General features: G+C 43.3%; 1 protein-coding gene across 11 annotated transcripts in view; it reads left to right on the plus strand.

The window, feature by feature from the left end:
* The window catches only part of kcnip4 (Kv channel interacting protein 4), a 127849-nt gene that overhangs the window by 87276 nt on the left and 26657 nt on the right, over positions 1-13916 (plus strand). Inside the window, exon 1 of one of the 11 annotated variants that reach the window (XM_035519897.1) lies at positions 10183-10569. The exons of the other annotated variants lie outside the window; for them this stretch is intronic. Coding sequence (XP_035375790.1) covers positions 10458-10569 — 112 coding nt within the window. The 5' untranslated portion in view covers positions 10183-10457. Of the gene's footprint in view, positions 1-10182; positions 10570-13916 lie in introns of those variants that run through there. 11 annotated transcript variants of the gene reach the window in all.

A 13916-nucleotide genomic window follows, 5' to 3' on the forward strand; every position in this document is an offset into this window, starting at 1 on the left:
CGTCTTTTGTGACCCCCATTCCTTCTGCCAAATTCAACAAGTGTCCAATGAAAGTGGGGGACAATGGAACATTAAGCAGTTTACTGATGCCCTTTGGTCCAGTGGAACTGACAGGATGTGTAAATGTGCATTTAGGCTATGTCTGCTCAACACCAGTATTAAATGAGGTACCGGGCTCCAGAAGGTCAACACTACAAGAAGCTGTAGTGCTCCAAGACAGATAGATGACATCCAACTATGCAAAGCTCGGTTAGCACACCCAACAGCTCTGTTTTAGTGGGAGTGTTCCTCAGCTCTGTTTCAGTGGGAGTGTTCCTCAGAAGCAACGTGCATTGTGCTGTGTCTTTAGCCATTTAGTCAGCATAGATCCTGAATAAAACCGCATTAACAACCCCCACATGAAAGGAGCAGACTGCACATAGCGAGTAAGTACTGGGAAACAGTTTTTGTAAATGAAGTAGGATACAGTAATTTGAGAGCCCTCTTGGGAAGCTTAGCCAGTTGTCAGCGGGGTACATGAGGACTTGGGGATGTTATTGCTGTTCTCATTTCTTGCGCATTATGAAGTCTGCACACGACAAACTTAACTGGCATAATATACACATTATTAATGCATTATGCAAAATCTCACCTTATCTGACAATGAAAACAATAATTCATTCACCCAGGCCCTGTCTGTTATTCCACCTTAATGTTTCCTAAATTGGAGGGATTTGCTTATAAATTGCATTCGTTCATGGTTTTCTTACCTCAAATATGCCTAATGGGTTTCTAGCTCTGTAACTGCAGTAGGCCGTTGAATGGTTAAGTTTGGTGGATGGAAACGTAGTCTGGAATATCCATTCCCCTATGGCTTCTCATTTTACCTTCCCGTCACAGGTTTAATTAAGCTCCTGTCCCACAGGGATGTTCTAGCTTTGCCCAGAAGTGCCTGCAGTTGCAATTCGTCACCATGCTTTTCCACTGAATTACATATTAATGATTCCACTCAACAAAGTGAAGCTTTGATTTGTGTAGCATAGCTTTAACATCGCTCATCATGGGCACTTGTGGTATTAGTGACAGTGGTAAGCTTACTTCGAGACATAAATGCAACGAGGTTCTGGCTTCTGCCAATATGAGCACTTGCCTGTTATTCAGGGCCTTAATGAGGACCACCAGGGCAATGGCTTTAGAGAATTGATTTGTAATGTACAGGTAAATATAGCTACCGTTTCTGTATGTCATTGTTGTTCAGTATGGCTCATTGAAGCGTGCGGGATTGTTCTGTGTTGACTAGTGATTTCGATAATGTATAGTTCTTAGTTTTCTGGATGTTTGGATTGCAACCTAGATATGAACTGGTATGCCTTCATAACATTTTCAGTCCAGGTAAAGTGGCATTAATTTTTTTTTAACGCTATTTTCACACTTTTAATCCAACTTGTCCTTTTTGTGAGCTATTTATGATGCAAATGCAGAAACGCACAGTGCACCCACAGCAGTGGGGGTCCACTGCTGAGATTTGGGTTCAGGTTCCAGACTGTACACAGTGAGCTATACTGTGGGAAAGGGAGAAGGGTATCATCCCTCTTTCCCCATCTCCGTGCCCCCCAGCCATTGCCTCGTCAAATCGTCCATGGATTGAATCAGTGTAAAGTAGGGAAAAGATAGGCTGCTACATTTGGAACTTGCCATTACATTGGGAGAAAATGAAAATAAATAAATGACTAGTTTTTAAAAAGGGGGCGAGGCAAGAGTGTGTACAACCATGTGTCTTCTGCCTCATCACATTAATGATTCCCTGTCCAGCAAACTTGCAATTGATTTGTCTCTGCAAGCTTTTCAATAGTATATATATTTTTTTCTACCTATCGACCCCTTTTGTGGTCCATTTCTTAATGTGGTCTTGTGTTTTGGACAGACCGCTGCGGCTCGACATGCATTGGATCTCACTCGGGCATGCAATGAATGTGCTTCAGGAGTTTGTCAGAAAGTGGTGGGTAAAATCAACTAAAATTAGATGCTCCGCTGCAACTTCCTCATTCAGTGTGCTGATTGTTGAACACGCTTTCTGCAGGTGTTGTGGAGTTATTAGCCCTGCCTCTCTGATTTGTTCCTTGATCGCATCAGGAACACTTCACCAAAATCCCGGCACCCCTCCCCCCTCTGAGACATGATTCGATACACCTCCTCCTGTGCTCCTCACCTCATTCCCCCAGGTGCGCGCTCAGCCCCAGGGTCGAATGCACTGCTTCTCCAGAGCACAGTGGCAGCCTCTCTCAGAAGAGCTGTCGAACTCCACTGTGCCCAAGTGACAGATGAACCTGTGAATCGGTGTTATCAGACCCCGGTGTCCTGCTCCGCAGGCTTGCGGGGACAGCCCAGACAATGGCCACCCTCCAACTGTTTCACATCCAATCTCCTTTCTGACAAGCAGAGCCCAACATTGAGCACAGAGCTCAAAGAGACGAGGGTGAAATATTGGCTCTGGCAGTAATGTTTATCTCTTAGCACCTTAACTCTTAGGAATTGCTGTCAGTTGTCTGAGCAGACGCTCAAAGCAAACATAAACAGCTTGTGAATATTTTGGCAAGTTGTGTGTTGGTGCAACAGTTTCCTGAGACAGGAAGACAAAGACAGGTGACAAAGAACCAGTACGTGTGTCTGAGTGTTGTGTGTCTGTAAAAGTGAGCAGAAAAACAATGTCTTTTCTACCACATTGTGTATGCAGTTCTGGTGTGGTCAGCCACGGTTCAAGGGCTTTAATTGCTTGCATTTCACACCCGGTGCCTTTATAAATATGATGGGCTAATTTCCATGTTTCCTAAATATTGAAAACCTTAGCTGATTTGCATAGCATAAAAGGTATCAATATGTGGCATGTAATTAGTTCCAGAACACCATGTAGCTGGTTTCACAACAGCTTGATGATTCCATTATATATTCTTTCATGTCATGTAACTGTCATTATTTTTGATAAATGATATTTTGAGGTAAGACTGTCCCCTCATTGCAAAGTGGGTTACTTCTGAAGCATGGCACAAACACCTGGGTGGAAAAGGATGGAGTAGAAAGAGACTAAGAGAACTGGGTAACACTTTACTAAAAAAGGCACTGTTTAGGAGACTACATGACATCTACATAAACCCTATCATGACAACTGAGATAATATACAAATAGACAATTTTGATCTCAAGTTTATACATCTGTCATGATTTTTGGTGACATTAGAAAGGTTCATAACACTGGATAGGGTGAAAGGACACGTTATGACAACTGTCTTTGCAGCTTCATGTCTTTTCTATGTCAGGGTGACATAAGACTGATGACAGGGTACAGCTTGCCAAGTGAGACTGCTGGTAAAATTGAGAAAAAGTGAAGACTTCAGAAAGATGCCCTCTGGTAACAATGATATAACAGATATTTTATTGAATTTTTTGACCCTGACACTTTTTACCCTGTAATGACAGATTGGTGTTTTTTATTTGGCCATTAAGACTAACTGTAACAGATGGGCTGCCATCTGTAATTGTAAACTTGCATATTCTCAGTAAATAAATTTGAAGTGAGGTGTCTATAAAAACCTTTTGCATTTTATACACTGGGAAAAATTTCAATCTGTAACGGCATTTTGCCCCCTCCTGATTTTGTGTTTTTATTTTTTGACGTGTCACCAAGTGCATGTTTACTCCACGCCCACATGTTACCACGCCCCCCTTGTTAGCCTGATACTTGTTTTACTGGTACCTTGTTCTCTCTTCGTCAGTGGGTGTTGGTTGTCTGTTTACAGATGTTTGTGTTTTTACCAGTTCGCTTCTTGGATGAATGTCATTCCTTTTCTTTTTGTTTTCTGTGTTTTATTTTTGTTATTGATTAAATGCATTTTTGTTCACTTCTCAACTCACGCCTGCATCCTGCTTTCTTTTTTTTTCTTTTTTTTTTTTTACCAACACACCTTGCCAAAGTCACACAAGCCCCACCAAACTTTCAGTAATTACACCTAAAATTTTTAATGTTATGTTTTTAAACTTAGGTTGCCCATAAAAGTTTGTTTGCTTAATTCAGATTTAGTGAACTAAACTTTGTGTTATAAACCCTGAATGAAACCCTGGATGAAACAGAAATGTGTCAAATGTTTTATATTCAACTCTAGTTGGTTCAGTAACAAGAAATTGTGCTGTATTAGCTACTTTTTAGTTCAATTATTAAAACACTATTATAAAAGTGGACTTTCACACTGACAGTTAGAAGTCAAATATATAACATAAAATTAATGATACATAGGAAAAGTTTAATATTCCTAAAGTAGAGCCTATATTTTTAACATCACAGTGAAAAGAACCTCTACCAATGATTGCCAGTAAAGTCTGTAGTGCTTATAGAGGATGTCTTGCTGATGTGTATAAAAGTGGCATTTACAGTCTTCAGAATGAGGGAAAAACACAAATTTGATTGTTAAGCACTCAATAGCAAGAGTTACTAGCTACCTAGTCACAGACTTGAAGGCTTAGCAAAGTTCAGGGAAATAATGTTTCAGAACCTATAGTGCCTTCCAGATGGCAACAGGTCAAACGAGACCGAAAATCCAATTTCCATTTAAAATAAACATACTGTTCATTAAACACTGCAACACGAAAAAGACTAAAACCAATAGGGAAGCTAATGACAAACGCACCACGACGATGGTAAGCATATTCCTAACTACTAATTGAACTACGGCTAGGGACACACTGACTTTGTTAGAGGCGTGTGTTGTTTTTGTTGTTGTTGTTGTTGTTGTTGTTTCATTGTCGCTTGATTTACCAAGACAGTGTGCTAGGCTAACATTACATTTTTGTTCATGGAAAGTATCTAGAAAATTGGAAAATATCTAGAGAATGGGTGGTATATTTGTCATTACCTTGATGTTACTATATGCTTTTTATTGAATGCCAAAGCTCAATAAGAGGTGGGATTCATTTAAATCTCAGTATACTCATCATAAGAAGCCTCCACCTTTGAGAAGGAGGGTTTCTTTCAAATTTGTTTCTTTTGCACAGGTGCAAAATGTAGTGGTCTATTCAAATATAAATACACACATGTATTTATATTTGAGTGCTGGAGAAAACACAGCTGACTCCTATGTCAGTGTGACCAATAGAATCACTTGACCAATCACACGTCCAGTAGAATCACTGCTGCAGCCGTTTCCCCATGGTTTCTCCATGCTGAAGGGCCCCATGCCAAATGATCTGTGCACTGTATCCAGCAAGGTCATACACGGTCCATAGCCTGCCGTGTGGACGGAAGCTGTCCCAGCCAGCGCAAAGAGCCTTAGCTGTGGGCCTGGGAAATGTCACAGGTTTTCATGGAGCTATTCACGCACCGAAGAGTCATCCCCTTCCTCCTGGGCACAGCAGAATTCCTCCCAGCTGACAGTGTGTGGACTGTACAGCCACTCCTCAGTGGCACACGGACATTGACACAGGGCATCGGAGTTACCATGCAGGCATCCAGTGCGGTGTTGGATGGTGAGGTGCTGTTCCTGTGGCACCGCAGTCTACCCTGGGACCTGGCCCTCAGGTTCTCTGAACTGCATGAGCCAAGTCGGAGAAGTGTGATCAGTACTTGGGACAAAGGAAACACCATAGAGGTGAAGGCAGAAATGCTGTAGCCATTCCAGTACACACAACAGCTCTCTCATCATGCTGTAAGCTTGCTCAGCCTGTAGTAAACTACAACCATCTCAACCTCATGCTGTACCTGTGCGATACTGAAGATTGCATCCATGATAAACTTGCAGCTTGTCCTGGGAAATGCCAGCACTGCTGCTTCACATAGCCGAGCACGGAGGGCAGCCAAGGCACGCTCGGCCTCCTTGTCCCACTGGAGCGCAGCCCCTTCTGCTGTGAGCCGGTTTTGTAGTGTGGGTGTATCAACAGAAGCGCTGGTGGTATGAAGCCAAACCCAGAGAGCACTTCAGCTCACCGGCACTCAGTGGCGTGGTCCACCAGCGCGTCAGGTCCACATTTCCTTGGTCGGATCTAAGGCGTCGTCAATGTGTGGGAGCAGATATGAGCTGGAATTAGTAACAGCTCTGAGCCAGTGATGGTCCACGCAGAAACACCAGCTGTTATCCTTTTTCTTCGCCAAGCCCACCTGTACTGCTCAGGGGCTGTTTGATGGCTTGACGATTCCCACAGCCACAAACTCTCCCACTTTCTTTTCCGTAGCCTCTCTCTTAGCCAATGGTAGACATTGGGGATGCAGCCGAATGTCTGGCAATGTCTGGTGCTATGGCTGTGCTGCATTGCATAGTCTTTTACTGTGGCTTGCGAAGATATCACTATAACAGCACAGGGACTCCTACAGCCTGTGTCTGCGCTTGTGTTAAACCTGACCGGCTCCGCTACCACAGCTCATGCGTCACCTCCAGTGTTCTCCGTCACCGATGTTGCCGAGGATGGCACTCGTGTGCGCTACCCCCCGGCATGAGGAGTCCAACAGCCTACACCAGTGCCGCGTGTTCACACCCTCCAGAACCAGCAGCTTCACCTACGAAACATGAAGGCCACATCGCCAGTGCTTAGCCTCCCCGGACACCTTCACTTCTGGACGGTGAGCTTGGCCAGGGCTGCCACCAGGAAATCTAAATCTAAGTATGCACGCATCCTGTGTAGGCAGAGGACCCACTATAACCAGGAACCACTTCCCCCCCTCCTAAGTTGACTCGGCCACCAGTAACAGACTTGAGTTGGATGGTTGTCACTTCGCAGGCCTTCCGTGTGCCATTTAGTTGAAGTGAGTACACCTGGCTGTGGCTTTAGCAATGACACCGACAGCCCTGTTTCAACGAGGGCAGTGAGCTGTTTCCCATCTGTGCTACACCTGACCAAAAGCCCACAGCAGCAGCCAAGAGTTGATGCTGATGGTTGTTTTCACTGGAGGCTGTCCAAAGTCAGTTGATGACACACACACATATCTTATAGTGGTTTTTGGGTGTTGTTATCAAGTAAAGACTTGCTGATTTGTTTTCTGGAAAAATGTTGGTCATTCATTAACTTGTATATAGGCAACTTCCAGTGAAACGTTGCCATTGGATAAAATCCAGACCGTTGTTTCTAGAAGTGCTCAAAAGATTTGACTTGCCTCCTGCTTTGTTCATCAGTTTGTTTCGAGTACAGTTATTGTCAGCATTATTTTTAATTCTGGCATACCAAAAATCATTGAGCTGAGTTTGTTAACATAACGCCCTCATTTCACTCCTTACAGTGTCATAACACCTCCTAATGTTACAATAACTCTCCAGCACTTGACATAGTTATGTCAACTTGACACCAAAGATGACAAATCAGGTTTTATGACGCTTGTTGGAAAAAGCATTTATAAATGTTTATGTATGTTTGTCATTTGTCATGAAAGACTTATGTAGGTGTCATGTAGCCTTCTGAACAGCCTCCCATCATTAAGTGTTACTAAGAACTGTGGACTAAAGCAACAACATTTCCTCATCCAGATAGAAGAGCTTATAAATTAATATGATAGGATTTATTTGGTAAGTCACATGTGTGCGTCAGACAGCACTGCCGTCTTCAGGGGGTGAGTCCTGGGGAAAGCTCCCACGAGAGGAGCAGACGATGCCTCGGTGAAAAGCTCTAAATGTTCCACAGATTCATAATTAGCCAGGACAAAATCACTACTTACCAACCATCATCTGCTTCAATATGTGTGTTGCCACTTCAGCACCCATACATGCTTTTGAACTTGCATGTTTATAGACATCAAAATATATGGCAACAGATGATTTTATTTTTTGACATGGTAACATTTTATTGGTGAATATTCTTATCTTTTGTTTGTAGTTTTCTATGCAAAATGAAATGCAAGAGCATTTAAAGGTCTATATTGCTGGTGTGGTATTTTAGATGTCATTTTACTGCATACTGTATGATGAGAGGCTTGAAAAAAACAAACATTGACACCAGAAACAATACATTCACATTAAATGCTCTTCTACTAAAGGCTTTATCCCGGTGTTTTCAAGAAAGGAGACTGAGGGAATTGTGTCTGACATTCTGAGCAACTTGTTGACCAAGTATCTTCTTACTGTTGCTCTGCCCCGTGAATAATGCAACTGTTTGCAGCTCCTATTTGTTTTAGAGGCCTTTTACCTTGAGATTCAACTTCAGTAAATGTAGCATATGTTTAGTGGGGAACATTATCATTTTGGCCCAGAAAAGCTGTAGCTGCTTTTTTTGTTTGTATGTTTGTTTGCTTAATAAAAGGGTTGTGATTCCAATTTGGTTCACTCTTTAAAGATTAATTTAATTAAAGCTGACATTTTAACCTTATATTGATTATTTTTTCAAATGCCATGTGTTGGAGTACCAAACCAAAATAGCAAAAACGACAGCATTGTCCGCTTACTGACTGTGGTGTTCATCAGTTACACTGTTCCTGTGCTTCAGAATGATATATGGATATATTGTGCACACTAGTTTGCACGTCTGAGCAACATCTGTGTAAAAATGTGTGGCCTGCTTTTAGGAGACAATCAGTGAGTATTTGTACATACTGAGAAACAGGAGAATAGTTCAAAAAGGAATCGCTTTTCGCACGATACAACCTCAGTGCCGTAGTGAGTTTATATTTACTGTCTGTCAAATAGGTATGAATGCTACTGATAATACCATAACTGCATAATAGATGGCAGGCTGTTTCGTTTTAAGTATGTCATACAATGAAAGGTTGTGTTTATTCCTTACTATTTTAACAGCTACTTTTGTGTGTGTGTGGGGGGGGGGGGGTTGTTGTTGTTGTTGTTTAATCCCCAATTTTTGTGTTGCCATTAGATGGGAAGGAATGACTGAATATGGAATATTTTTCTTTTCAGTGTTTATCATCCAGAGCAGAACCCTGTAGTACTTTAGGTGACCCAGACTCTAGTTTACTCCTGTGGCTCCCTCTCTTGATAAGAGTCCCCAGAGACCAGGGAAGCTTTGGGCTGCCAAGCAAAATATGTAATCTCTCACCAAAATCGATTCCTTCGCCTTCAGAAATCGAAGAAGAAAGACCTGTGACATCAGACACATATCCTGTGCTGGACAGCGATAAGAAGTCTGGGCCAGAATAGGGCAGACCTCCATCAACGTGGCATGACATTTCAGATATCACCTTGAAGGTGTTTTGTGAAAGGGGAGAGAAGTAGTTGGACTGGGCCATTCGGCCATGAAGAGGTGGCCTTTGTGTGTGTGTGTGTCGACCTCTCCATGAGTCATGATTCTTTGTCATAATAGGAAAAAATGTTGCTAGTGTCATTGGAGCAGTTTGGAGTATATTGTATAAACTCTGTCTTAATTTGTAAAGTTGGGCTGTATAGACTATTGCTTAATATGGTGTTTACCTTTTCCAGTAATTTGTGTTCTGTATCCCAGACAGCTAATTATTTGTTATTGTCTGCTGCATTGGCTGCGATCATCCAAGGATCACATTGCATGTGACAGACCATCAGAACACTGCAAAGCCAAAACCCCAGCAGGTGGCAGTAGTTACGTGTTCTGGTGCTAACCCCTGAGATAGATCACAGACTGGGATGCAGGTACAGTGAATCACGAACTTTAGACTGACCTCAAGCAAATCCTGTCGATTCAGCCATTGCTTAATGAAGGTAATTGGTGTCAGGTCAATTTAGCAAGGTGCTGAACACAAAAGATTTATTCGCCTCTCTATGTGTACAGGGATCAATGCTTATGTGTCCTGTGGGACTGTGTAAGTAAACATTTAAGGCTGGCAGGATGTTTTTTGACTTCAGTTCAAACACCCTTTCTAATAAGATTAAGTATGTAGTTAAGTTTTTTGAGTAAGATACTCAGTGCTCCTGCGTGCTGTAATGCTACTTGGCCAATTAGTGGAGTCTAATGGGTACGCGTGGATCTTTGAGTGCATTGTTAGACATAATGATCAGCAATTGCTGAGACGGAGCAAAAGGGAATGAATCGTGCCTTGTGCGTGTGTTAAAAAGGTCACGTCTATGTCTGTGTGGATACACCTTTTCCTTTTCCAGCCTCCCGTTCTCTGGCTCCACCCCTCCACCCTCCCTCCACCCTCCCAGTCGCTCCCACAGCCCTCCCCTTCCCTGCATCTCAGAGCCGGAGCGCTCTCTCAAATAAGAGTGCACTTCAGAGTGACACAGCAGAGTGGGTCAAACTCTCCTCGCCTCCACTCCTCATCGTCTTTTCCTGCCTGCGGTGCTTCTCTGGGGAGGCCCTGGGTCCCGAGCGCCTTCCACCCCCCATCACCACGCGCGCGTCCCACCACGGCCGCACAGCCTGGATCCAGGACAGGATCAGAGCGGTGCACGTGGGTGCCCGGGAGCGCACGGCCTGTGCCATCCTACGCCGGAGGTTGCCTGGGCCACGGGCAACTGGAGCGTGGGGGGCTTGGAGCCGGAGTCGGCGGGACCGGCCACAAACCGGCATGAGCCTGAGGAGGGTGACATGCTGAGCACGGCGTGGGAGACAGAGGGGCTGCAGACGCTGGGCATCGTGGTGATTGTGTGTGCCTCGCTCAAGCTGCTGCACCTCCTCGGCCTCATCACCTTCTCTGAGGGTAAGAGAGGAGCAGGGTGGGAGGCAGGCGGACGCGGTTACCCCGTGAGCGCCTTTAACGTGGGGTGAGCAGATCTGGCAAATCGTCCGCGGTGTCGCACTGTCAAACGTCTCCTCTTGGAGGCAGAAGTTTGGTGGACCTGTGCTGAGGAACTGTCCAGATTAAATGTGCGAGAGGATGTAGGTAGATTTGTTTCCATGTGTAAGCCAGAATGGGAGTGAGGAGAGAGAGTGCAAAGAAAGTCCACTTTAGGAAACTGTTCACAGGGAACTCTAGTAGAAAGTGAGGAATGCAGTTTTGGAGGAACTTTCCAGGTGATTTATTTTACATTGTTTTATGTTAAGTGGGGACAGAATGCTGTTAGCTTTTTCTCACACTTAAAAGTATTGGATCTCAACTACGGTTGTAAATAATTATGAGGTAATCAAACTTTTTGACAGCCTTGTTCAGCCTGAGTTCCAAATTTCCACTCCGTAACACTGCTGAGCTCAAACCATTGTATAAACAAAGTACTTTTTGCTTGACATCATTCCACCAGGAAGACTGAAAATCAATCTAACATTTGACACCATGCAGTAATGTTGTGTGAGTGCAATAAGGGTTCATTCCTTTCATATGTCTGAAATATTCGAGACTTGCAACCTTTTTCACTTGGTCAAATCATAAATGCAGAGTGTTCTTTACAAGCTTTGGGCTCACACTTGTCTTTTGAAATTCAGATTTGTCATTCTTATCTCTTTGAGCCTGTTAAAACAGGACTGTCACAAATTGCTCAATTGATTTAACGATTGTGGATGGCTTTGGCCATGTTTCTGTTTTGCACATCCACAACACAGTACAACAAAGCAATTTATTCAAACACTTGAGACAATGTGTAACGATCACTGCAACGATTTGCATGATGTAACGCTGCTCATTACCCACGAGACCACAGCCGTGTGATCAGAGTTTTTCTCCCCACTTCCTTTGCTTCATGCTGCTTCATTCCACCATTGCACTAAAGCCGTTATATTGTCCCCGCCGCACAGCACCTGGAGCCTCTGGGGGGTGTACTGCCAGCTTCAGCTTTTTGGGTGTCATAGCTGTGGGGCTGCAGTGTTTCATTTAGAAGGGTCGTTTAGCACGATTAGACAGTGAGGTCAGTGCTTGCCAACGGGAACAGGAGCTCAGTGGAGGCTTTCAGCCTCCCGCATGAAGTTGTCAGGTGGAGCGGCAGACTTCCTCCGCCCAGCTTTACCTTATCCTCATAAAGAACAGCCCCACCTGTCAGCTCGCAAGGCTAACACGCTAGAAACTCCACCAGCTCTCTTAAAGCGAGTTTACAAAATCACCATTGAGTGATGGTGAATGACATCTGTACATTTCATTCCTACTATTTGTGGTTACGGCCATTCACATTTACATATACACAATATAGATGTTTGCACATATACAATTTGGGCAGAAATTAACCAAGTGGACTCATTCAAGATACCACCTGTAGCTGATGAACTGTACCCTTTTTTTTTTTTTAAATCGTGGCCTGCCAAAAAGGATTTTAGGACCATGTGGTCTTATCAAAGGCCAGGACCATCTGTGGGAAAGTAACGGCCTAAAGAAAGGCGGCCGTTGTGAATTTTACGAGCCACATCCTTTTGTTTCGATTTGTTTCTCGTTTCCTCACGGCTGTTTCCCAGTGACGAACATTTTTAGCGTATCGCCAGACAGCAGGGCCCGTGATAGTCGACATGAACCAAAACAGGCTGTTTTTGCAATCACCGTTTTTCTGCTTCAGCTCTTGCATACCGACCATGTACATTTTTTTTACCTCTCTCGGTTGGCGAGTGCCATCTACTGGATATGTGTAGCTTCATAACTTCAAATGACAGCTGTGAGAAATTGAACATGAAACCTGTAAAATCAATTCCATACAAAGAGCCTCGAGCTATCTCCTCTACCTAAAGATGTGTTTGTTTTGCAGCCTACCAAGGAAAGATTAACTTTCCCTGGTAGGACTTCAGTAGGAAGGCGTGACCAGTATTTCCTAGTATAGGGCCATGTTCAATTCAGAGAAGCCAAACTAGATGTGACTTTTTCAGGAAGGATCATTGAAAAGACTATTTGGAGCGTAAATTTAAAATTCTGACATATGATAGTTGTATCAGTCATTCCGTTGTGTTTATTTGATTTTCTGGAAAAATATGTGTGCCACTTCCTCCAGATTCCAGCTGAACAGCACACCATGCAGTGGAAAAAGGTTCTGCCAATAAGCAAATGCTGTGTGCACATAAATGTTTACTTGAGACTGTAAAGTCTGTGGAACATATTAGTGATGTGGAAATTAGGTTAAGTACCCTCTAAAAATCAGTGTTTACAGGTCACAGTTGAGGTTTTGAAGTTCTCAGACCATTGCAACACTGAAATGAAAAGTGTTGAGTGTTAAATGTTAGTCAGGGACTGATGGCATGATTTCAACTCATGACTTCATTACACTCTGTGGAACAAAAAAAAATCTTACCCACTGGACCTTCAAAGGAAACAGGAGATCAAAGTGGCTGACAGTGGTTATTTAAATCGCAAGTTTCTAAAAAACCTAAAAGAGGGTGTGATGTGATATTCCTTATTTGTTAAAATGACCTAAACACAGTGGTTGAAAGGTTATCATAAATTATAAAATGTAGTTGCCCCTTATATTGATACAAATGGATTCTTTACATAGCAGGTGTAGAAAATTGTTATTGGGATTATGTTGAAGACTTTTGGGGAGCAGCAATGATTTTATTTATTAGTTACTAGTTTTAATCAGCAGTTACACTTGAATGAAAAGCCATTATTCCTTTGATGAACAAGGCGATATTTTTGGTCCCTACACATGCATTAAAGGTGTTATAGCACCTAGTTGATTGGTTTGTGTCTCAGCAAGGTGGATCTTAACAAAGCCGTTGTCTCATAGCACTCACTGAAGACTATAGTTGATGAGTAATTAACGTGTCAGTGAAGATAAATATTGCCCAGTTTTACACACACACACACACACACACACACACACACAGCCTCATGCTCATGTCACATTACCAGTGGCGCCAGCCATTAGCAGAAGGAACACTGCGACCACGGTGGCGACAGTAACTTCTCTCCTGGCCTTTGTCTCAGACATGTCCTTGTGTGGGATTCATGAGTCTCTGACAGAGATTCCAGTCTGAACTTTAGCCCGGAGACACCGAAGAGCCTCAGCAAATGAGTTATGGTAATGGGCTGTCACAAGCACAGCCCAGAGAGCACCTCTTTTTACTTCTGCCTCAGTCATATTGTTTTCTTAGCAAAGCCATGAACTTACAGGTAGATCATTAGCAGAAGAGCATGCAGTG

This window comes from Electrophorus electricus, chromosome 19, assembly GCF_013358815.1.
Source record: "Electrophorus electricus isolate fEleEle1 chromosome 19, fEleEle1.pri, whole genome shotgun sequence".
Classification (NCBI taxonomy): Eukaryota; Metazoa; Chordata; class Actinopteri; order Gymnotiformes; family Gymnotidae; genus Electrophorus; species Electrophorus electricus.